General features: G+C 32.9%; 1 protein-coding gene across 3 annotated transcripts in view; it reads left to right on the top strand.

Moving 5' to 3' along the window:
- The window catches only part of PYGL (glycogen phosphorylase L), a 126987-nt gene that overhangs the window by 89500 nt on the left and 12185 nt on the right, over positions 1 to 25302 (top strand). For 2 of the 3 annotated variants that reach the window (XM_074290792.1, XM_074290790.1), the window contains exons 5-17: positions 3482 to 3613; positions 11555 to 11666; positions 12054 to 12136; positions 14942 to 15067; positions 15726 to 15818; positions 16867 to 17013; positions 17763 to 17926; positions 18339 to 18453; positions 19342 to 19443; positions 19562 to 19709; positions 19871 to 19929; positions 20021 to 20162; positions 23206 to 23413. In XM_074290792.1, coding sequence (XP_074146893.1) covers positions 3482 to 3613; positions 11555 to 11666; positions 12054 to 12136; positions 14942 to 15067; positions 15726 to 15818; positions 16867 to 17013; positions 17763 to 17926; positions 18339 to 18453; positions 19342 to 19443; positions 19562 to 19709; positions 19871 to 19929; positions 20021 to 20162; positions 23206 to 23413 — 1631 coding nt within the window. The remainder of the gene's footprint in view (positions 1 to 3481; positions 3614 to 11554; positions 11667 to 12053; positions 12137 to 14941; positions 15068 to 15725; positions 15819 to 16866; positions 17014 to 17762; positions 17927 to 18338; positions 18454 to 19341; positions 19444 to 19561; positions 19710 to 19870; positions 19930 to 20020; positions 20163 to 23205; positions 23414 to 25302) is intronic. The other variant, XM_074290791.1, reaches the window with a different exon arrangement.

Below are 25302 nucleotides of genomic sequence, written 5' to 3'. Positions count from 1 at the left end.
TAGGTAACCAACCCCTAGAGAACTTTTAAAATTAGCTCTTTACACTATTAATCTTTTGATTTTTGATAAAAATACACTGGCTCCAGCAGACAGGTTTCATAACCCACCAGAAGGGCAATGACAAGTGAGAGCAGCTTCACTATCTTTAGATAATTGCCAGGTGATGTGGAGAGATCCAGAAAGTGGTGAATGGAAGGGACCAGATAGGTTAAATGCTTGGGGATGAGGGTTTGTTTGTCTCTCTACAGATGGAGAAGTAATCAGATTGTGCCAATGAGTCATATTCACCTTGTCCAATTGGAGAGAGACAGAGAAGACCTTTGAAACAAACCACCAAGAAACATCTGGTGGTTCCATCTCTGACAACATGTACCACTAAAAAAACAATTGACTCATGAACATCAAAAATTTTTATATATGAATATAAATATATAGAAATTATATATAGAGATATATTTTTCTAGCTTCATTAAGTGAACAAAGTTCACAATATAGTTATCCATTCCACATTGCAGGGATTAGGGACACAATGTCCCTATGATCTGAAAACCCCCCCAAAAAATTTTTTGGCCTTCCATTCATACTAGAGAAGAAATCTGAGTTCTTTTTCTTTTATGAAATTTTTATACATCCCCTTTGTAAAATTTGGGTTAAATATTTGGTATTTGTCATTTGCTGGTGTTTGCTTGTCATCTGGGGCATCTACAAAGCTCCCATTAAATTTTTTATGCTTATCCATAACATATCAAAACTACTATGATGAAAGTCAATGTGGAAGAAATAATTATTTTTGATAATTCAGAACCTTCTAAAACTTGTCTCTAATCATCAAATTTTGAGATGTTGTTATATAATTAATCCAAAAGACAAATAATATAATTTACAATACAATACAATAATGCAGTACAATATAATAATTTACAATTTACACATATCTACAGGATAGCACTTAAGGTAAGTAAGACAAATCCAATAAATAAAATATGCTTTGAAATAGTAAGCATCTTGGTAAAAAAAAATAGAAAATATTGCAGTACTTCTATTCCATCTTGAAAGCTTCCTAAAATTAAGTGTGATAACAATGGTGAGGAAAAGGGTCACTGGTTAGTCAAAAGTTCTCAGGCCAACAACATTTTTTAAAGGATACTGGATTTGTTAAGTCTTCCTCAGATGATTTTTACAATAAAACGTTCATTGTAAAACTAAAAGAATTTTTTAATGTTTCAATTTTTTCCTTTCCACTGGCTTAAACTTTGTTAATAAATTAATAAATTATTTTTCGCCCTACTGCTGTTCAGAGAGAACATGGAAAATAAGGATAAAACTGATTCAATCTTTTTCATCATAACTGAACCTTAGCTACACATTTATAATTTGTTTAAGTAGAAAAGTTAGTTCAGGCTTGGTAGGTTTGTAGTAACAATGCCAGAGCTCAGAGATATATAATTCATTTTTATTATTATCATATAGCCACTTACAGAAGAAGGAAAAACAACATTTCTTGTTTTCCAAGAAACAAACATTTTTCATCAATAAAAGCAAACTTTTCGACAACTGAAATTGATAAACTGAAATTTTGAATATCAAACAGTGAAAATTTTTGTTTAGGTCACAAATATCCTGATTTATCTATGCTGCAAGCTTAACTGAGTAATTCTTCAAATACACTGTCAAATCCACACAAGTTGGCACCTGCCTGCTTTCCCATAGGCTATGGAACATCATATACACCCAAATTTGCGTTATTTTGAGCCCGGTTTGGTACCTGTGCTGAAACTGAAGTTAAAAAAAAAAAAAAAAAAAACCTTCTTTGATGTAAATAATTCTTGTTCTGTGTTTCTCCCCCTCATTTATGCCCTGTTTTCTTCAGAGAAGAGTTTTAAAGATTTTAAGAAAATAAGCCACAGGGTAATTTGAATTTATAGCTTCATTAATCTAGAAGAAAGCAAGGTAGAAAGTGACTTAATCTCTGTTCTGGATCCCTTACAAAACTAAATGGAAACCTTTTATATGTTTTCAGGTCTTCTATGAAGTATTGTTTCATAACCTGACTTTCCCCTTAATCTAGAAATGAGTTGTTAAAATCAAGGAAATTTTAAACAATATCTCTTGCCAAAAAACAAGATAAAAAGAAAAAGGGGATTCCTATGGATTTTGTCATCCTACTTAAATCAAAGCAGATTATCGTTTGATGGGAATGTAACACTGGCTAAAAATTTTTTTTAAAGATTCATAAGGAATTGAATCTTATAACACTGAGACATTGACATTAAAAAATTACCTCTCTAAAATTTGCCTTTCTAAATCACCAGGGGGTATGTGATATAGGCCTAAGGGAAATGGAATATATTCTCTCATCTCTGAACACTTTTATTTCTTAAAGGAAGATGACCATACAGGCACTGATATATTGATTTTTCCCATTTAAATGCTCTTTTTTATAAAAATGTTCTATTTCTCTCCAATTCTCATTCACAGTTTCAGAACCACCTAGGAATAGTGTTCAAATATTGCATGAAGCCTTTGGTTTCAATATGATAAATATTCAATTTGGATTGGATTTTTTTTATCACTGTGACTTATGCTAATACACGAATTATCCCTGTCATAGTAAAGTGAACAAAGGTCATCTTTTTATTGAAAACATATTTGTCCTTGACCAGAAGAGTTTTTAGTTATTAAAACAAATTAGTGAGGTCTTATTTGAATAATCTGGAAACAATTATCTAACTTCTAAGAAATTCTTGTTTAAATCTTTATTTCCTTTTTTTTTTTTCTTTTACTATTTTTGGGCTGAGTTTTGTAGGACAAAAAAAACCACACTTTTATATCATGACTAATGAAAAAGTTTTAATCAAAATTCTAAATTTTAGTATGCTGGTTTTATTACATTTTTACCTAGAGCTATATCTACTTATCCTTTGTCTTGCAGTTCACTAAATCTTTTTACTTCTTATATATGAATGACTTATAAAACTCCCACTTCTTTCATACAGTTTTCTCTGGCTATTGAGAAAAAATAATGACTTCTTGTTTTTGTTTTGTTTTTTTTTTCTGTCTTTATAACACCTATGAATTACTCCTGTGCTTATCACATTCATATTTTGCTTATAATTAATATTAATGGATTGTTTCTTTGCTTTATTTTTGTACTTCAGTATTGTTTTATTTTGCGCTTCAGTATTGTTTTACCCATTTTCTTAGATCACAGAGAGTCAATTTAGTCATTAAACTGAACAGTAATTAGGACAGTGATGTTCACATGATACAATTTTCAAACATCTTCTAAAACAAGTTAAGCATTGTTTATAACAGGAAGAAAAAGAGTTGTTATGAGCAACCTAATTAGCAAATGTTTCTCAGTGTAAACTATAATTTATTCTTTCTTTTAGAGTTTTAGAGTTAAGCAAAAGGCTCTATTTTTCATTTAATAAAATTTAGGGCTTAGAGTTTAACCTTTGAGATATGTCTTTTTTTCCAGGTTGAAGAAGCAGATGATTGGCTTAGACATGGTAACCCCTGGGAGAAAGCTCGTCCAGAATTCATGCTTCCTGTCCACTACTATGGAAAAGTAATCCACACCCAAAATGGAACCAAGTGGGTTGATACTCAGGTAATTTTTTAATTTATTTTTTTATTAATTTTATAACTATAACATTTTTTGACAGTATATATGCATAGGTAATTTTTTACAACATTATCCCTTGTACTCCATTCTGTTCTGAATTTTCCCCTCCTTGCCTCCACCCCCTCCCCTAGATGGCAGACATTCCCATACATATTAAATATCTTATAGTATATCCTAGGTACAATATATATGTGCAGAACTGAATTTTGTTGCTGTTGTTGTTGCAAAGAAAGAATTGATTCAGAAGGTAAAAATAATATGGGGAGAAAAACAAAAAAATGTTAACAGTTTACACTCATTTCCCAGTGTTCCTTTTCTGAGTGTAGCTGATTCTGTCCATCATTGATCAATTGGAATTGGATTAGCTCTTCTCTATGTTGAAGATATCCACTTCCATCAGAATATATCCTCATACGGTATCATTGTAGAAGTGTATAATGATCTCCTAGTTCTGCTCATTTCACTCAGCATCAGTTGATGTAAGTCTCTCCAAGCTTCTCTGTATTCATCCTGTTGGTCATTTCTTACAGAAAAATAATATTCCATAACATTCATATACCATAATTTACCCAACCATCCATTCATTTTCCAGTTTCTAGCCACTACAAAAAGGGCTGCCACAAACATTTTGGCACATACAGGTCCCTTTCCCTGATACTTAGGTATTTAACATTTCATTACAGGAAATATCCATTTTATATATTCTTACTTAGAATCCATATTATTCCTTCTAAAAATCTTTGGAAGTCTCTTCATGCTATTTTTACAAATGAAGTAATAGAAGAAGAGAATAAATCATTTGCCTAAAGTCTTGTAATAAATAGGTCAACAATAGAACAAGGATTAGTCCCTAAATGCCAGCATCTCTAGACTCTTGGTTTTTGGTTTTTGTTTGTTTTTTGATAAATCATAAACAGGAAGAATGGCTAAAAATTAAAAATTCCTCTTGTTAGTTTTCAGTCATTTTTTGATTATATACATGTATTTAAAATACAAACACATATTTAATATGCAGACATGTATAAATATTTATGTGTGCGTAAATTGTATGTATCATAGCATATATATAATATACATTATAAGATAAACTATTATATACAAAATTATACATATATGTATCATATTGTGGATTATTTATATATCATTTCTTTTATATGTTATGTGCTTTATATATCATATATTTTACATGTGTATATATGTGTATGTATATATACATATAACAAGAAATTTTAGGTGTCAAACTTTTTTTAAATCAAGAAAACTTATTATTCAAATATTTCATTTGAAGACTCAGTAATCATGTTATTGACAGATATGTTCTGTCACTGGTAATTTTCTCAGCTAATTATATATAAACAGTAATTGAAATTATTTTCCAAAATAAACAAATTAGAAATCTTTGAAATCACAATATTACTGTACACCTTGTTTCCATCTAGTTTCAATACCTCACAATGATTGATAGCTTTCTGTTTATAGCATAGTTCCCACTATCTTTGCTAAGTAAAAAACTTATTGAATTTAGAGAGCATGATGGCATTCTTCAGAAAATACCTAGAAATTCAGATAGAGAGGGCTTGTTCTTTGTTCTTTTTTGACTATGAAAATAAATTTACAGAGACTGAAGTAATCTGAAGTAATCAAGTCTCAAATCCAATATGATTTTCTAAAATTAAGTAACCACCTGAGATCATTCCCATATTAGTAGCCAGTAATAGAAAGTACAAGGTCAAGCATGCTTTGTTCATGTAGCAGGCAGAGAATTATCTTTTCATTTTATTATGCTCCCAGATCCCATAGACTCCGCCTATGAATTACATTAATTTCATTTTAGAGGCAGTATGATATAGTAGAAAGAATGCTAGATTTGAAGTCAACCTCAGTTCAAATCCCACTAAATGACTTTGAAAAAAATCACTTGACTTTTCTGCCTTGGTTTCCTCATCTGTAAAATGAGAAGGCTAGACTAGGTGAATCTGAAGTCTATAAATATATAATCCCATGATTAATCACAAATTGCTTTTGTTTTCTTTTAAATCTTCCTGGACTTTTACTTTTCATTAAATTCTTTCATTCATTTGCAATGACTAATGAAATCTACCATGAAAATATTATTTGTGATGTAAAATCTTATATATATAATTATTATGTATTATATCTTGTAATCCTCATTGATTCAAAATTCAGAGGGCAAAATGATAACTCTAAAGGAATTTCAACATTAGATGGGAAGAAACACATTAGAAAGAGACTAGAAAGAGAAAAAATCCAATGAATAGTACCAGGTTCGGAGCTATGAAGAGTTTTTGCACTTGGGATAATTGCCACAAAGTAATCCCAGGAAAACTTCCAGAAAGACACCTTAAGTTAGTTGTGAGTTTAGACAAATTTTGAGTAGAGATGTGGGATTCTGAGACACCATGAAGCTCCTATTAGAAAAGATCCCCAACTCCAAAGTAAGTAGGCTTATTTTAAGTCAAATTGTCTCTTGTTTTTGTTTGTTTGTTTGTTTGTTTGTTTGTTTTTGTTTTTTAGAGACAGCCTAGAGGAGAATCTTTAGGAATAGAGGAAATAAACTATCCTATTCTTGTCACAGGCCCCAAGCCCCAAGCTTTCACAATTCTATAGGTATTCATTCTCTGTAGGTGTCCCTAGAGAGAGAGAGAAAGACATGACAAAAACTTTCCCCAATTAAGAGGGCTTTTTTTTTTTTTTTTTTTTTTTTTGGTCAAGTCACGGGAGTTTTATGGCTGACCATCCTTGTAACAAAAACAAAAAACAAACAAACAAACAAAAAAATCTTCTTGGTCATAGAGCCCCAGACAGTTTAAATGTCCCAGGAGTTAGGGCTGCCCTTTGCCATAGAAAAGGGTCAGAGGAAAAGGGACTCTACCTCAGCCAGGTGGGCTCTCCTAAGAATCCCTGTACAGGCCACCTAATATAATGAGGTGTAAAAAGAGAAACACAGGTCCACATGACAAGAATTCAGGAACCGGAGTATTGGTGGCAATAAAGGAAAGTTTATTCCTTATTTCACAAGGAAAAGAATTATCTTAGTGGACAAAATCCAATCAGGAGACTTTTGTAAAGAGTTTGCTGACAGTATTTAGTTTTATGGGCAGATACTGGCCTGGGACTAGCCTCAGTTTAAATTGAAATCAAACTGAGATCTTTGAATTGAATAGAAGATTTCCAATTGAATGAATAGTTCCAGACTAATCTTAGAGCAGCCTTCTTTTCAGTTCAGTAATCACCATGAGAATATCCAGGTGTTAAAGTCCAAATCCTTTATTATCTCCTTCACAATCTAGTTTCCTTGCCTGGGGCACTGTTGAGCTTTCAGACCAGCCTTGGTTTCTGTGGGGGAAGTGCTGGAGGCCAGCCACCAAGGTGGAGTGAGATGAACTGAATGAATCTAGTTCTCAGTCCCTGCTGGCTATTATATATTCTATTATAATTACATTATTATAGGTGTGAATTTTGTGGAACTATATTAAGTACTTAGCACCATGCTAAATTAGATAACCATTGAATTATCAATTCCACTGACTTAACACCTTGTAAGAATCCTTGTTTCAGAGTTCTGGCCCATAACGTCTCCTGTTTTCTTTTGTTTTAGAACATAAGGTAGTCTCACCCTCCCTGACTTCTCAAGGAGGTGAGAACCCCAAAAAGGAGGTGATCACATCGTCCCTGACTCCTCAAAAAAGTGGTGAAGACACCAAAAAAGGAAGTGATCATACCTTCCCTGACATCTCAGGAAGGGAGATGAAAACACCAAAGGAAATAGGGAATCAGACCAGATTAGCAGGTTTCTGAAGTGTTTCACTTGAAACAGACATACTTAAATCCAACAACAAGGGAGATACTGCAAACAAACAACATGAATCAACATGAGAAACTATACATGTTCATAAGTTCTAGAAATAGTACAAAACCAATCTATTGTCCATTACTTCATGTATCATGGAATCCAATGTTTCCTGCAGATTTTGAAGTCCTATATAAGTCTTATCATGTCTCAGGGGATCCAATGATTCCTTCTGGTTTTGAAATTCTGCAACAGTCTTTTCAATAATTTTTCATCTCAGGGAATCCGATGATTCCTGCAGATTTTAATGTCATGCAACAGTCTGATCATGTCTCAGGGGATCCAATGATTCCTTCTGGTTTTGAAATTCTGCAACAGTCTTATCAACAATTTTTTCATCTCAGGGAATCCAATAATTCCAGCAGATTTTAAAGTCTTATATCAGTCTTCTCATGTTTCAGGGAATCCAATGATTCCTGATGGTTTTGAAGTTCTGTAACAGTCTTATCAACATTTTTTCAGCTTAGGGAATCCAATGATTCCTGCAGGCTTTAAAGTCCTACAACAAACCCCCAACCAAAAATCAAACTTGAAATACTAAAATTAAAAGGAGAAATCAATGATATTGAAAGTTAAAAAACTATTGAATTAATAAATAAAACCAAGAGTTGGTTTTATGAAAAAGCCAATAATATAGATAAACCTTTGGTAAATCTGATCAGAAAAAGGAAAGAGGAAAATCAAATTGTTAGTCTTACAAATGAAAAGAGGGATCTTTCCACCAATGAAGAGGAAATTAGAGAAATAATAAGGAGTTACTTTGCCCAACTTTATGCCAATAAATTTGACAACTTAAGTGAAATGGATGACTTCCTCCAAAAATATAGGCTTCCTAGATTAACAGAGGAGGAGATACATTGCTTAAATAGTCTCATTTCAGAAAAAGAAATAGAACAAGCTATTAATCAACTCCCCAGGAAAAAATCCCCAGGACCAGTTGGATTTACATGTAAATTCTACCAAACAATTAAAGAACAACTAGCCCCAATGTTATATAAACTATTCAAAAAATAGGGAATGAAGGAGTCCTGCCAAACTCCTTTTATGACACAGACATGGTACTGATACCTGAACCAGGTAGGTTGAAAAATAAGAAAGAAAACTATAGACCAATCTCCCTATGAATATTAATGCTAAAATCTTTCAAATTGAAATTAGATATATCTTGTCCTTTTTTGGCTTTACTTAGTGCCTTTTGTAATCTTGTCATAGGCTGCTTCATAGATGGTACTGATTGTGTCACTGTCCCCTCCCCCTCCTCCTTCTCTCTCCACCCATGAAGGGTTAATTGAGGGGGGTAGATCAGGGTTTGGGGAATGCCCTAATGGCTCCTGCTGTGAAGCACCACACTCCTTAATTTCATGAGAATTGTACTTAACTCCATTCTTGTCCAATTCTTCATGCTTTTCATCTAGTTTGTCATATCCTCCCCTCCTGTTCTTTCTTCTTTTTTCTTATTCTAATACTTATATAATTCCTTAAAGCCAATTGTATTAAGTTATATGTATAAAATGTTTCTTTATGGATTGAATCAGGACCATTATCCTTGTAATATTGACATAGTTGCTCTCCTACTAATTTCCACTCATCTTGAACTAATTCTTTTTCCTTAGAGGACCAAGGAGATGTGTATTGTAATGTTTCTAAAAGTTCAATAATCTGCTCCCATGTTACAATCAAACCTTGGCCTCTAATGAGTTTAACTATGCTTTGGACACATTTTCCTTGAAGCGGAAAAGGCTCCTTTCTAAACATTTGTCCCAGTTCAGCTGGTTTGGCCCTTAACAAAGTTTCCTTCTTGTCTGTTTTTGTACTTACCCTAATTTCTGGGTCATGGAGACTTTTTCACTGAACTCAGGATCAGAGACTTTTCCACTGAAATCTTGCCAGTCTGGACGTAAATTTGGGTGACAATACGTAGTGTTCCTGAATGGTTTTCTGGAGGTCTTGCAGCAGCCTTTGTTTCAGTTCAGTAATCACCATGAGAATATTAAAGTCCAAATCCTTCATTATTTCTTTCACAATCTAGCTTCCTTGCCTGAGCCAAATTTCTGGAAACCCTTTCAGACCAGCCTTGGTCTCAGTGGAAAAAGTGCAGGAGGCCAGCCACCACAGTGGAGTGAGATGGACTGAATGAATCTGTGTCTCAGCCCCTGCTGGCCTTTATATACTCTATTATAATTACATTATTATAGGTGTGAATCTTGTGGAACTATATTAAGTACTAAGTACATGTACTGAACTAGAGAACTATTAATCACCAAGCTAAACTAAATAACCATTGTCTTATCCACTCCACTGACTTAACACCTTATAAGAATCCTTGTTTCAGAGTTCTGGCCCATAACACACATGCACACACAGACACACACACACACACACACACACACACACACACACACACATGCAATCACTCACCATTCCAAAACAAGAAGGACCTCTGGTTTCATGAGTCAGAACAGAGATGGAACATCAGAGGAGATGGAGAGGGCAAAGTTTTGAAAGAAAGACCCAGATTCTCAAGAAGTTATGGTGCTCAATTTGGGGCCAGTTTTCTTTCCCACTTTCCTTCACCTAAAGTCGGGCAACTTCCCTCCCTACCACCACTATCATCTTTCTAAGGATGCAGTGCTGAGGAACCTTCAGATAATTTTCCTCTCTAGCATTTCTACCTCCCTAAGCAAATTAGCTCTTCTTGCATAAAAGACTAAAAATCCCTTAAGGAGACCTTAAGTGTCCATGTGTAGACTCACAGAACAGTCCACAACACTTTCAACCTTGGCCTAAATTTGAGAAGCTAAAAAGAGCAAAAAATTCCAGAGGAAACAAAAGGTATGAGTTGAGGAATTAGAAACAGAGGCTGAGATTATCATTCTTTGTATGAAAATCACCACTACTTCAACTCATGTGTTTAGGACATAGTTAGTGGAGATGGTCCCTGAAAAACTATTGTTATCTGCATTGAGGGGACAGATTCTAAGGATCAGGGCCATAGATCTTTCCCTACCTCAATGTTTGGCTAGAGCACTCATTTTCTTAATTGTGGTTTCTGTGTCTTCTCCTAAGAAATTGTTAAGCTGCTTCTCTAGCAGAAGCCTGCTTTCACCACGCTTCTTTCTATCCTGACAAGATCTCCAGTCACAGGTCTGACATGAAACAACTCTACTCAGCGCACCATTTATATTTCCCATTCTATGGACCCATCTTTGGCACTGTTCTGAAATCAGCAAGGTTTTTATTTTGTATATCATTCAACATCTCTTGACCCAGTCTGCAAAATGAGAACATTAAACTACATAATCTTTGAGGAGTTTTTCCCATTTAAAAAATCCTATAATTTTATTCCCTTGTTCCAATACTGGAATAGAAAATGATTATTCTACTATTTCACTGTTTGCTATGAATCCAATAGCTCAGCTACCTATTCAAGTTCATTTCAAACGATTAATTACAGTTGTTCTTTTACATACCCAACTTTCCTAAAGGTATGATTAGATTTATATCAGATTATGTTAGATTTAATATCTCTAATAGACTGAATAAATATCACCCAATTCTTTAATTTTATCAAATCATTAAATGTCACATCTGGTTTCTATAACAAGTCATCAAGGCCAAGTTGACAAAAAAAGAAAGAGATAGAATCTTCTTGCTTAAACATTTTAAAGAATAACAATAGTGGAAATGTATGTAATGCTTTAATTTTTGTAAAGTATTATTTCAATTTGATACATAATGAAACTGAAGTTCAGAGAAATTAATGAATATAGTATTATAGTAGCAAAGCTACCAAGTACCAAGAATTTGAACACAAATTTTCCCTTACTGCAAGTCTAATACTCTCTCTATAATATCACAAGAAAGCGTCTTTAAAGCTCATTTCTTCCTGAAAGAAAAGAGAGGTACATACTTAAGACTTTTCTATGATTATTTCCTTAGTTTCACATAGGTCAGAAACAAAATTAGGAATTAATTTATAGCCTAATTGGCCAAATCTAACTTTCTAAAAAGAACAAAATAAAAAGACTTATCAGTTATTCTTTTTAATTATGTAGGTTATCCTTGCATTACCCTATGACACACCTGTCCCTGGATATATGAATAACACTGTCAATACTATGCGACTCTGGTCTGCTCGGGCACCAAATGACTTTAACCTCAGAGACTGTGAGTACTGAATGTGGTTCCTGCTATTCTACCTATTTCTCTTTGCTCACATGAGTCTCATGGTTTTTCCATTAGACCCAGATAGAGTTTACATATTAAACTTTTTATATAAAGGGTAAAATTGAGAAAAGGCCTTGATATGATCATGTTTTCACTGTACAAAATAAAACTATTTTAGAGAGAAAATAGAACCAAGAAGGTCAAAATTCATGACCATTATATCCACCCTACCCTCATATGAGAACACAGAATGCAAACAATTTGGAAACAATTTGATTTTGGGGTTATTTTTCATTTTCCAGCAGTGATCCCATAAATTACCTAGCAAGCATGAATGAAGTAAAATCACATAAAATAACAAAAGATTTCTCTCACCATTCTTATTAGTTAATGTTGGTGACTATATTCAGGCAGTTTTGGACCGAAATCTTGCTGAAAATATCTCCCGCGTCTTGTATCCCAATGATAATGTAAGTGATAATGTCTTATTTTTAAGTGGAAGTTGGTCTTTTCATAAAAGGTATTTCAAAGCACCCTACTAATAATTACATAAATCTGGATATTTAATGTTGAATTTGACCTCAAGAAATAAATATTTTTTCTCCTTCATCTGGATTAGACAGATTTTTTTGTGCAAATGAAATATTCATATTATGCCTGCAGTCAAATTTAATACTTAACATACAATTGATGTCTAAATCACCAAAGACAAGAGGTTCTCTGAAAGGATTTTAAAACAATACTCTTTGTAAAAGTTTAAGATATTGGTGAGCTAACCCTTTCTAAACAGAAATTTCATCTACAGAGTTAAATCTACATTTCAGGTATTTGGGTATTTTAAATCAACTAGCACCCAATTTACAAGAATTTATTAATTATACATTCTGTGCCAAGCACTGTGTTAGGTGCTTGGGAAAGATATACTGGAAATAAATCTAATGGAAATAAGTCTAATAAATCTAATGGAAGCTATTATATAGTAGGAGGATAAAACATCAATTCATGCCTGTGAAATATAGTATTACTTAATAAATACATTAAAGAGCTAAAAACAAAAACAAAAAACTGACTAACATCTGAGGAAAATCTTACCAGCCAGGGAAATGGAACTCTAAGGTATTTTTTAGTTACATTTTAAAAGATAAGTGAAAATTAAATAGGTGAAGATAGCAAAAGGAATGATTAGCTTTGGGAATACCTTGAGCTAAGGTGTAAAGAGACATGAAAATAGATATATAGGAAGAAAAGTGTTTGAAGGGAGATAATGAGATAGTTAATCCATCACCTAGGGTAGATTGACAAAGGGCTTGAATGTCAAGCAAAAGAGTTTCCACTTAAATTCTAAGACAATAGGGAATAACCTGAAGATTTTGGAACAAAGGAGTAATGATCAGATCCATGTGTGAGAATATTACTTTAGCAGCAGTGTAAAGGATGGGTTGAAGGGAAGAAGTTATTGCAGTAATATGAGCAGCTGTTTATGAAAGTTTAAAGTAAGACAATACTAGTAAAAATAAAGATGAAGGAAAAGATGGAAAATCTGTTGTAGAATTTAAATCAAGAAAAAGTAGAAACATATTGGGGAGAAAGTATCAAAGATAACAGTAATGAATAAGAGACAAAAACAGTGAAGTCAGAAGAAAGAATAAGTTTAGGAGGAAAGAAAATTACTTTGATTTGGATATTGTACATTAGTGTGGTTGAGGTTGATTTATGAGGCATCTAAGTAAAGATATCCTGTAGACAGTGGGAAGTAAAGGTTTGTAACTGAAAACAATGGTGAAGACTAGAGATACAGATTTGCAAGTCATCTGTATGAGGGTAAGCCTAAGAAAGTGAATCAGAGTGACAATAAAATGTGTTCATAAAAGGTCTAAGGAGAGATCTTTAAGAAATATCCACATTAAGGGATCAGGAAGAGAATGAAGAATCTGTGAAGAAACGAGAGAAGAAACTTATAGAGAGAAGAAGAAAAATTAAGAGTTTATGGTGATTCTCAAGTCAGTATAGGATAGAATATTCATTAAGAAGATACTGTCATCAAGGTCAAATAATATAGGAAAAATAAAGAGAAGTCAATCTAGAAGAAAAAATATTGGATTTAGTAAATTTAGAAAAAATTATTTTAGTAAAGTGGGCTGGAAATGAAAACCTGAAGATAGATGAAGTCCATGAACTTCTAAGAATAATGTTTTTAAATGTATAAAATAAAATGCAATCTAATTATATTGGCACAGAGCTATCAAGATCATTTTTAAAAATAAATTCACAGGGAGGCAGCTAGGTGGAACAGTGGATAGAGCACCAGCCTTGAATTCAGGAGGACCTGAGTTCAAATCTGGTCTCAGACACTTAACATTTTTTAGCTGTGTGACCCTGGGCAAGTCACTTAACCCCAGCCTCAGGGGAAAAAAATAATAAAAATTAAAAAATAAAAATAAAATAAATTCACAGACCCCAAGTTAAGAAATCATGCTCTATGATGGAATGTAAATGCTGTTTAGTTTGTAAAATCTATACAAGCTGGCCTCAACTTACTTTTCTGGTCTCATTAAAGATTACTCTTCTTCTCCACTTTGTGATCTATCAAAACTGTATTCTATGTTCCTCATCCATAACCTCATACATAACCCTGTATCTTTGCGTCTTGACATTGTCAATATGGCAATAATCTGTTGCTAGCATGTCTCTCTGGAATATACTTCTTCCTTACTTTTGCCTCAGCTTCACCATGAATCCTTTCCTCCCTCCATTTGTTAATGTCATTCCTCCTAAATTATTTTATATAACTATTTTGTGTACATTTATACTTATTAACTTTTCATTTATGCTCTCTAAATCAGTGCTTGCACATTATCTCTTCTACTAGAATGAAATGACAAAGAGGACCATTGCATCTTTGTATTTATATTTCTAGTACCTGGTAATTAATCAAGTTGATTTATCATCCTCCCTAAAGCTTCATTCATCATTCCCCTTCAAACACACAAACATATTATAGTCTCCTACCTCAAATTGCTTTTTTATTTATTTGTGGTATAAACGATATTTTCCTTTGCTCCTATTCCAATAGAATGTAATTGCCTTGGAAGCAAGTGTTCTATTTTTGTCTTTGTATCTCTAGCTCCTAACAGCTTCTCTCCCACAGTAGGTATTTAATAAATGCCCAAATTAAATTAAAGATATCCATGAAAAAGTTCCTAAATCCACCTTGAAATATTCTTACAATGCCTTTTACTCTGTGGAATATTCCTAAACATGATTTGTGATTGTAGTTTTTTGAAGGAAAGGAGCTGAGATTAAAGCAGGAGTACTTTGTTGTGGCTGCCACTTTACAAGATGTCATCCGACGCTTCAAAGCCTCCAAATTTGGTACAGTATTTGATGCTTTTCCAGATCAGGTAAGGATCCTATAATTGTTGTCTCTAACAATGAAATAGTCAAAAATATGGCCAGCTTTCTTTTTGCATAAAGAACGCTTCAGGACAGACAAACCAAAAATGGATTATTTAAAGCATCATGACAATAATCCAGAGTCTCTCACCTTTTTTATGATATAGACTTTATTGATAGTCCAAGAAGGATTATGGACCCTTCTCATAATGATATTTAAAATAAATAATATAAAACACATTGATTATAGGGAAAACTAATTATGTTGAAATATAATTATAAGATATTTTTAAAAAACACATTTATGGACAGCTTAAAAATCCCTACCCTAACCCTTTTCAAGAAAACTTTTGATAAAAGATTTAAGAGATGGGGTAACTAATATATTTTAAGTTATGTCCTAAATGAAATAAGACATACTGTATTATTTGGTTTCCAATGTACAGGAAAAGATCTATTTGGGATGGGATATACTTGTTTAGGTGTGAAAAGAACCTGAGAAAAGAATTTCTCCCTCTTCAAGAAAATTCCTTTCCTGTTCCTAAACCCAAACAAAAATAGTTCTGCAAGTATTTTTAATCATTTGAAAATAAATATTTGGATTCATGCTTCAGTCAAATAAAATATATGTTCCTTAGTCCCTAGTTTAATGTGGTGATTCTATAGGTTGCCATTCAGCTGAATGATACACATCCTGCCCTTGCTATCCCTGAATTGATGAGAATTTTGGTGGACATTGAAAAATTGCCCTGGTCTAAGGTTGGTAAAATACTTGGATTCATTTTATATTGTTTCATTTTGCTAAAGACTTTAGAATATTTTTGATTAAGAGGTATTGCCAAAAAGCACCACTAGAGGGAGATAGTGAGAATATTCCACATTCACATATTTTAAATTGCTTATTAATTTGTCAATGCATCACTATTACTTCCTAATAAATACCCCTTTCATTTCACTAGTATTCTCCTTGTAAATAAATTGGTACAGTTAAAGCAAAAACAAATACATTTAAAACATCTGATAATATATGTCTCATACCATTCCAATACTCTTCTCTCCTGAGAGAATTCATCTTCTCCATTATTCATCTTCTCCACCCTAGATATTCAAATAAATATTTTGGTGTCAATAGCTTCCAATTTAAAAAAATGATTGATGTCTTCCTAGGTGGTACAACTTGAACTTTTTTTTCTCACATTGTATTTTTCTGAAAATTGTTAGCCAAAAAATGAAATTATTAGGGCACTCAAAATGCATAAATACCAATTTTTTTCACATTTCTTTCAATGGCTAAAAGAAGATCAAATGTTCTCAATTAAAAGTATGACAAATGATTAATTATGTCTAATTCTAAGGGTCCTCATGGATTTGGAAGCTAATGTTACTAAAAGATTAACAAAATAAAAGGGGCATTGCTCAAATATTTCTCCATAAAGTTTTTTCTTTTAAAAATGTGAGAAACGCAAATAGGGCTGTAGAGTAGATCAACAGAATGTTGCCTTACATCAGACAGACTTAAAAATAACTCCTTGCCAATAAATGTTCTATTTCCTGGAAATTAGCTATTTCATACAGTTTAATAAAAACTATTATTGAAATTAAATGTGTTTAATTCAAAAAAGAATATTACCTATATTAGTTATATTTAAGTTATTATCTATATTAACTATATTTGAGTATATCTATATTACCTATATCTAAGCATAACAGAGACAAGAAGAGATTTGGCTACTATAATTGTGATCTTTGCAAATTAATGTAGCCATTTTTGATAAGATGGGAAACTTAATCACACAATCTATCTCAGGCCTGGACAATCACAACAAAGACATTTGCATATACCAACCATACTGTCCTCCCAGAAGCATTAGAGTGCTGGCCAGTGGATCTTGTGGAGAAGCTTCTCCCACGACATTTACAAATCATCTATGAGATCAATCAGAAACACTTAAATGTAAGTCTTTTTCAAGCCTTCTTACTATTGCCTTTGCATTGAGTAAACTTTTTTTCTCAATAGCATTTTATTTTTCCTAATAATGTAAAGATCATTTTACACATTTATTTTTATATTATGCTCCAAATTGTTCTCTCTTCTTTCCCCCTTCCCAAGACAGCAAGCAATGTAAGTTAAACATGTAAGTCCTTGAAAACATATTTCCATATTTGTCATGTGTGAGAAAAATCAGACCAAAAGGAAAAAAAAAACTACAAGAAAAAAAAAACAAATAAAAATGGTTAAAATACTATGCTTCATTCCATATTCAGTCTCCATGCTTCTCTCTCTGAATTCAGATGGCATTTTCCATTCCAAGTATTACTGGAATTTTCAACATTGTTGAGAAGAGCATAGTCCATTATAGATTATCACATATATTCACACAATGTTTTCCTGGTTTTGCTCATGTCAGTGAGTAAGTTATCTTAATTTTCAAAAGGTGGTTCTGACACATCAAATGTGATAATAAATATAATTTAATAGTTTGGGGTGTTTGTTGAAAATGAAGAGATTTCTACAACTGACCAAGAATCTGGTTTATTTGTCTTTTTAAAATATAGTTATTTTAAAAAGAAACCTCACAGTATTACTTTTATATTTATTATTCTAAGTAGGTTTCATCAAATATGATATGTGGAAGACAATTCTTGATGCTTAATAGCTACTTTACTCAAAAATAACTTACAATTCTTTCTTTCTGTGATTAGAGAATTGCAGCATTGTTCCCTAAAGACGAAAACCGACTCAAAAGGATGTCTTTAATAGAAGAGGAAGGAGAAAAAAGGATAAATATGGCCCATCTTTGTATCGTGGGCTCTCATGCTGTCAATGGTGTGGCTAAGATTCACTCTGACATCATAAAAACTAAAGTGTGAGCCTGAGTTACTCTGTCCCCTGAGCTAACGCAAATAGATTAACTAAACTCAAATCCTGCTACAGTTAGAGGACTTCAGGGGGGAAAAATGGTTAAAGATGATACCCTTCTACACATTTCTATTGAGGAATTTCTCTTAGTCAATTTGAATCTACTTTTAGCAACAAAAAAAAAAAAATCTAATGTGTCAATGCTGTAGTCCAGAAGAAGTTGAATGTTATTATGTATAGTCAACAAAAAAATTGCCTATTTGGTTTTTTCCTTCATATTGACAAAGATTCTAGTTATCTTTTTCCAACTTTTTTACTTTGCTAGTTAGCTGACTTCTTAGAGAACCCAGGAATTGCATTGAGGTTTTACTATTTTGAATCTTTCTATGATCCAAATTCCATTATTTTCTGACTCTTAGATTCAGGGATTTCAGTGAGATAGAACAAGACAAATTTCAGAATAAAACCAATGGGATAACTCCAAGGCGCTGGCTCTTGCTCTGTAATCCAGGACTTGCAGAATTAATAGCAGAGGTAACTATGGGAGATATTGAGTACATTGTGTAAGCCAAATTAATATGTAATATATTCATGAATAAGCTAATCTCTTAAAAATAATGATGCATATATGCATGATATGCATGAGAACATATCATTATGGGTCACGTTCTCTGGTTAGACTTATAAAATTGTAATACTGGAAGGTACCTTAAAAATAATCTAGTCCCAAATACTTGAAATATATGTGTATGTATATATATATAAAATGAGAAGCTAGGGAGATTAATTCACTTATTTAAAGTAACACAACTAAGCATTATCAGAACAATTTTGTCAAAAAAGCATTTGCCTGAACGTTAAAAAAAATGCTGATTTCTACTTCTGACATCTTATATAAATGCATTCCAATTGCTGTATGACTGTTATTCTCTCAGATTTCAGAATTGTAAAATCACTAGAGTACAGGAGACAAAGTTTCTTTATTGTGAAAGATTTCAATAAAAAAGCAAAAATATGAGAAGAAAACAAAATCCACATAGATAATGCTAGTTTCCTAAGAAAGCACAGTAATTCAGCAAGTAGCTTAAAATAAACCCCAAGTCTTCATGATTCTCAGTCATGTTCCTTTCACATTCTTTCTACAATAGCCAGGGTTGCAATGGTCTAAATATTAGATGGGCAAATATTCATTTATAAATAAAATTGACAGTCTTTTTAAAGTTAAAAGAAACTATCTCTTTATTCAATATTTCCTTGTATAGTAAGTAAATATAATTTATCATATACTTAGAATCTTCTCCATGTGAAATGTTATTATATTTGGATACTAATTAAGTACAATTCAAAAAACATTTAGGAAGCATCTACTATATAAAAGGCACTGGAAATACATTAACATGTCTTTTTTCTTTAAATTTGAAGAAAATTGGGGAAGACTATGTGAAAGATTTAAGCCAGTTAACCAAGCTGCACAGCTTTGTTTCTGATGATATTTTTCTTTGTGAAGTTTCCAATGTAAAACAGGTAAGATTTTGCAGCACGACAATGTTTACCTGAGCATTTATTTCATTATTTCATGTCTATTAAAATACTAAATCAGATATGTTCAAGACAAAGAGTTCTTATGTTCCTATTTCAAAAGGAAAACAAAGCGAAGTTTTCTCAGTTCCTGGAGAAGGAATACAAAATAAAGATCAATCCATCTTCTATGTTTGATGTGCAAGTTAAAAGGATTCATGAGTACAAGCGGCAACTCATGAACTGCCTTCATGTCATTACAATGTATAACCGTAAGTTTGTCCTTTCACTTGCAGTAGAGCCCTTCTATACTCTTGGGGAAATGGAGGAAGCAACACCACTAGAGTAGATCTTTTTTACTCTCTTGTCTGATGTGAAGCATTCACAACTTTTCACCAACCTTTCCCTCTCCCTATTCCCAATATTTTTTTAGGTATTAAAAAAGACACTAAGAAGCCATTTGTGCCCAGAACAGTTATAATTGGGGGCAAAGTAAGTTTATCCACTTGGATAGATTTTGAAGTTCAATATTTTTCTTGTCATTTAGTATTTAGTAAATGTTTAAGTTATTTGTTTTCACAAGGCTGCTCCAGGATACCATATGGCTAAAATGATCATCAAGCTCATCACATCTGTGGCTGATGTGGTAAACAATGATCCCGTTATTGGAAACAAATTGAAAGTCATCTTCTTAGAGAACTATAGAGTGTCTCTGGCTGAAAAAGGTAGTATGACAACAATGGCTAACATTTATGTACCAATGCAACTTTCACAAGATGCTATTTTTTTCCTTTGATCACAACTTTATGAAGTGAGCTATCATTATCCACATTTTACAGACAGAACTGAGGCTGGTAGAAATTAAAGTGATCTTCCCAAACATACACAGCTATTAAATGTGTAGGGTAGACTTTAAACCAAGGGATTTCTAAAACCAAATCCTTAAATCATTGAGCACTGGATTTGTATTGAGGAAAATGATCGACAATTTATGGGTTACATGTTTTTTCCCTCCAAATTTATTATATTTAAGTAAACAGAATAAGAAAAAAGAAAAAGCAGAAAAGGAATACAAAACAAAATAGAACAAAACAAAAGAGAACATTGCCATGTGCCCAGCAGAACATCAGGGAGGATTCAAAATATATAATAAATACCAGTTCAAGAAAGTGTATATATAGATATATAGATATAAATATAAAGATAGAGATAGAGAGAGAGATATATAGAATAAATTATATTCATGAGTGTCCATTTTTACTTCCTTGTAGATTTTTTTGGTTCTCCGTTACACATTTTTTTTTACTTTATTCTTTTTGCCCCTTTCATCCCCCTCCTAAGCAGGCTATAGTTAAGAAAGGATATATACATATCTTTCCTATCCCTGTTGACCTTTTGCTTTAATTCTGCTCCTAACTTGCCTTGCTATTCCTTAATCTCTCCCCACCCATGGATCCCTCCTTTATCTTCTTCTTTCACCTTTTGCTTCCCTATCCATCAATCCCTCCTCTCTTACAGATTTTGGAGGGTACTATACCCTTCATTGTGTAATTGCAGTGTTGCCTATTTAATCCATTCCCAATGTGAGTAGGTTTTCAGAACTACAAGGCCTCCTCTCCCCTCTAATGCCTCCATGTCTATTCCTGCTCTGCACCTCATTTATATGACATAATTATTATTTTTACCTTTCTCAGTCTTTCCTCTGATATGTCATATTGTTGCTGTCAGTCTTAAACACATGCTATAAATTTCCCATGTAAAGAAAGCATAAACCACTTATCCATGATGAGTTCCTTGAACTTGATCTTTGATATTGGTTCATATATGTTAAATTTTCTATTAAGTTCAGGTTTGGTTGATAAAAAGTCCTAAAAATCTGCAAGTTCATTGAATGTCCATTTTTCTCATTTAATACTATAGATAATTTTGCTAGGTATGATATTTTTGACCACAGGCCTAATTCTTTTAATTATCGATAGGTATGATTCCAGGATCTGCAGCCTTTTATTGTGACTGCTAATATATCCTGTATAATTCTAAATGTAGCTCCAGCACATTTGAATTTTTTTCTTGCAAAATTTTCTCTTTGAACTAGAGGTTCCGAAATTTGGAAATAATGCTTTCCACAAAGGATCTTGTTGAGGTTGTAATCAATGAATTTTTTTCTATTTCTACTTTCCCCTCATCTTCTATCACTCGAGGACAATTTTCTTGTATTATTTCCTGTATTATTGTGCCGAGATCACAATTTTCAGACAGTCCAATTATTCTTATATTTTCTCTTCTTGATCTGTTCTCCAGATCTGTCATTTTTCCTATGTTTCACATTCTGTTCTATTTTTTCATTCTTTATAATCTGATGTGTTATTTCTTGGTCTCTCATAGCTTCATTTGCTTCCCCTTGCCCAATTCTAATTTTCAAAGAGTTATTTTCATCTTAGAGGCTCTGTATCTTTTACTAGTTGGTTAACTTTTTTCATAATTTCCTTGTTTTTCTTGAATGGTTTTTATTTTTTTAAGTTTTTCTTCAATGTTTCTCAATTGATTTTTAAATTCTTCTTTGAATTCTTCTATAAATTCTCTCTGGGCAAAGAGCTATTTGAAGTTACATTTTGGGATAGAAGCTTTTTTAATTTCAGTGTCCTCCTCTGAAGATGAACCCTGGTCTTCCCTATTTCCATAGTATGTTTCTATGGTAAGGTTCATTCTTCTTTGCTAGTTCTTTTTTTAATAAGAAATATTAGTATAAGCATCTCTAATCTTGGTAAGGAGGTGTCTGGCTTCATTTCAACTTTCTCTTCTGACAAGGAACTCCATACCAAAAACTCTACCCTCCAACAAGTGCCCACAGTCTGTCTCTGATCCACTATCTGCACACACATGATGGTCTAGTTCCATCTTGCCCAGGTCCACTTCCACACAGCTGGGCTTGTTGTTTCTAATCAGCCAAGGTTCCTTCAGTCTTCCTGGACTCAGACCCAGATTCCACAAGCAGTTCAGGAGGTAAAAGTCTCTTTTGTACCTGCTGAAGCTGCAATCACACCCAGCTAGCCCCAGGGCTCCCCACCTGGTATTTCTGCAGAGTTAGCTTGGAAGTGTTTGCACTTCACACAGGTTAAATTAATCCAGGTCCTGGATTCAAGTCCAGGTTACATGTTAGAAAGCAAGTGTTGTTGTTAAGACATTTGTAATCTAATAAGAAATGTTAGACATGTTGTATGGGCAGAACTCAAAGTTTATATATCTATCTGTCTGACAGTGAGATTGATGTTTCTGTGTCAGATATTAATTATCATGCTGTACTTCAAAGTGCATTTCATTGTCATAGAAAATAGGGTGTTAATAGTAAATGCCAGGTATCCTGTTCTATTGGGTGGTGGTATTCTTCATAAGAGGATAAATTTGTTGAGTTCTTAGCTCTTAATCTTGGATCAAACTGGCTAAAAAACTTTCTTCTTGTCTTTGTGAGGAAAAACCTAGGAGAAGCTATTGTCATTTGTTCATATTGAAGTAGGAAAATAGAGTAGATTGTCAAGGAGTGAGATTTCAGATATGATTTGGATTGGCACTCTCTAGGAGGAGGAGTTACATGTGGAGCTAGATATCTCAGTGAAAAAAAATAGAATAACAACACAGAAAAGAACAATATAAGACAACAATACATCTAGGATTTAAAAAAAAAACCTGAAAATAACAGCAATGTCAGAGGTTGACTACTTATAATCAGAGAAAATCAAAATCATTAACTTGAATACAATTTATTGATAGTTATTCCAGCCACAGACTTGTCAGAACAAATTTCAACTGCTGGTACTGAAGCGTCAGGGACAGGCAATATGAAATTCATGCTAAATGGTGCTCTCACTATTGGCACCATGGATGGAGCAAATGTAGAAATGGCTGAGGAAGCTGGAGAAGAGAACCTGTTCATCTTTGGCATGAGAGTAAATGATGTTGCTGCTCTGGACAGCAAAGGGTAAGATTCTCTTTTGGAGAGATTTCACATTTTGGAAATTCATAAACACAGGCGTCTTAAAAGTCCAAAATTTCACACCAGAAATTTCATAAGGCTTCTCTTAGAGAGGCTATTTAATCTGGGGCAACACATACAAATAAAACATGATACAAGGTTGAGTTGTTATTTCATAGTACCCCATTTAGAGCTGAGCTTCAGTTTAAAAAAAAAAGCTTCAGAGTATCATACCTATTGAAATAGATCATCATGACTTCCCTTTTCACTTTGAGATGGTTCTGATATATGGTCCTGGCATATAGTAGGTATTTAATAGAACTAGTTTACTGACTAATTAGTTGTGACCAACCCTGTCCTTACATTAAGCCAATTCTTGCTTCTTTACAACTTCCACTCATTGTGGCAGAGGCCTTTGAGACCAAACAAAACAAAACTCATCCTTTTTCATTTTGGCAAATCCTTTGAAATACTAGAAGCTAGAAAATATTTCCAGACGACACATCTCTAGTTTCTTTAACCTAATGATTTTAGTATGGCATATTCTCTCATCATCATGGCAACCTCTTTGGATGGTCTCCATCTTGCCTCTATTTTTCCTAAAAATACTTTCAAGACTGAATACAGTTCTCCAAAGTGTTATCTGGTGATGAGTCAGAAGAAAATTATTATCTCCCTCATTTTAGGTAGTAAGCATTTTCTGATGCAACTTACAATGTCAACTTTTATTTGAAGTTGCCATGTTTACACTATTAACTTAAATTGGGCTGACAATCCACTGTCATTGTGTTTTTATCAGAGAAATCATTTGCCAACCATTCCTCTCCCAACTTTATTTGTGAACTTCACATCTTTATCTATTTATATTTCATCTTGTCCTCTATCAATCTGGTCAGCTGAGATTAATTTAAATCTAGACTCTATTATCCATCATTTTAACTATCCTCCAAAATTCATAGCTAATTAAACAGATTCTTGGATAAGAAAACTAAATAGCACAGGGGTAAAGCAATCCCTAGTAGACTTCATTAGAGACCTTTACTCCTCCCCTTCAATTTTTTCATTAATGATGACTCTATCTGTAGTCATCCAACTAGTTCCAAATCCTCCTGACATATTATCATATATTCCCTTTCTCACCATCTTATTCATTAATACTACATGAGAGACTTTGTCCAAAGATTTGCTGAAATCTAAGTATATGCATCTATAGCATTCCACTGATCTACCAGTCTAACTTTTCAAGAAAGAAAATGAAATTAGTCTGGCATTACCTGTTTTTAGTGATCACTGCTTCTCTAACACTCAAAAAAATAAAAATACCCCGAAAAAATAAACAAAAAGAATTTTTTTTCTTTTTTGGTCATTTAGAGACCTATCTAGTCTAACCCCCTTATTTTACAGTTTAATGTCACAAGAAATTGAGTAACTTGCCCAAGTTCACTTAATAGGTAAGAAACTGTATTTGAATATATTCTCTAACTCCAAAGCCACTGTTCTTTCCATCATTCTGCCTATATTTTTGCCTGCCTCTAAGATCCTACCCATGATCCTCGTTTACTTTCTACTTGGCCTAAATCTAAACAATATGCTGGCTAAGATTTTAAAATTTTAATTAATTCATCAGATTCCTCTCAAATTTAAAACATATTAGAGTAAGGGATCTTGGCCCCCCAAAAAAAGAAATGAAAAATTTCACTTTTTTTCTTTTAGTAGATAAATGGAGAACTCTAAGTTATTAATAAAATTAAATGACTGGATTTGATTAATTTTTTTACAAGGGAGGACTCATAAGTGGAGCATTATCCACAAATGATTCTTAAGTGAAAATATTTTAAAAGAAAGTGGTAGTGGAACAAATTTAAATTTGAAAAACAATATGAAATATTTTTCCC

Source organism: Sminthopsis crassicaudata, chromosome 2, assembly GCF_048593235.1.
Source record: "Sminthopsis crassicaudata isolate SCR6 chromosome 2, ASM4859323v1, whole genome shotgun sequence".
Taxonomy (NCBI): Eukaryota; Metazoa; Chordata; class Mammalia; order Dasyuromorphia; family Dasyuridae; genus Sminthopsis; species Sminthopsis crassicaudata.
This window is presented reverse-complemented; position numbering and strand designations above follow the sequence as displayed.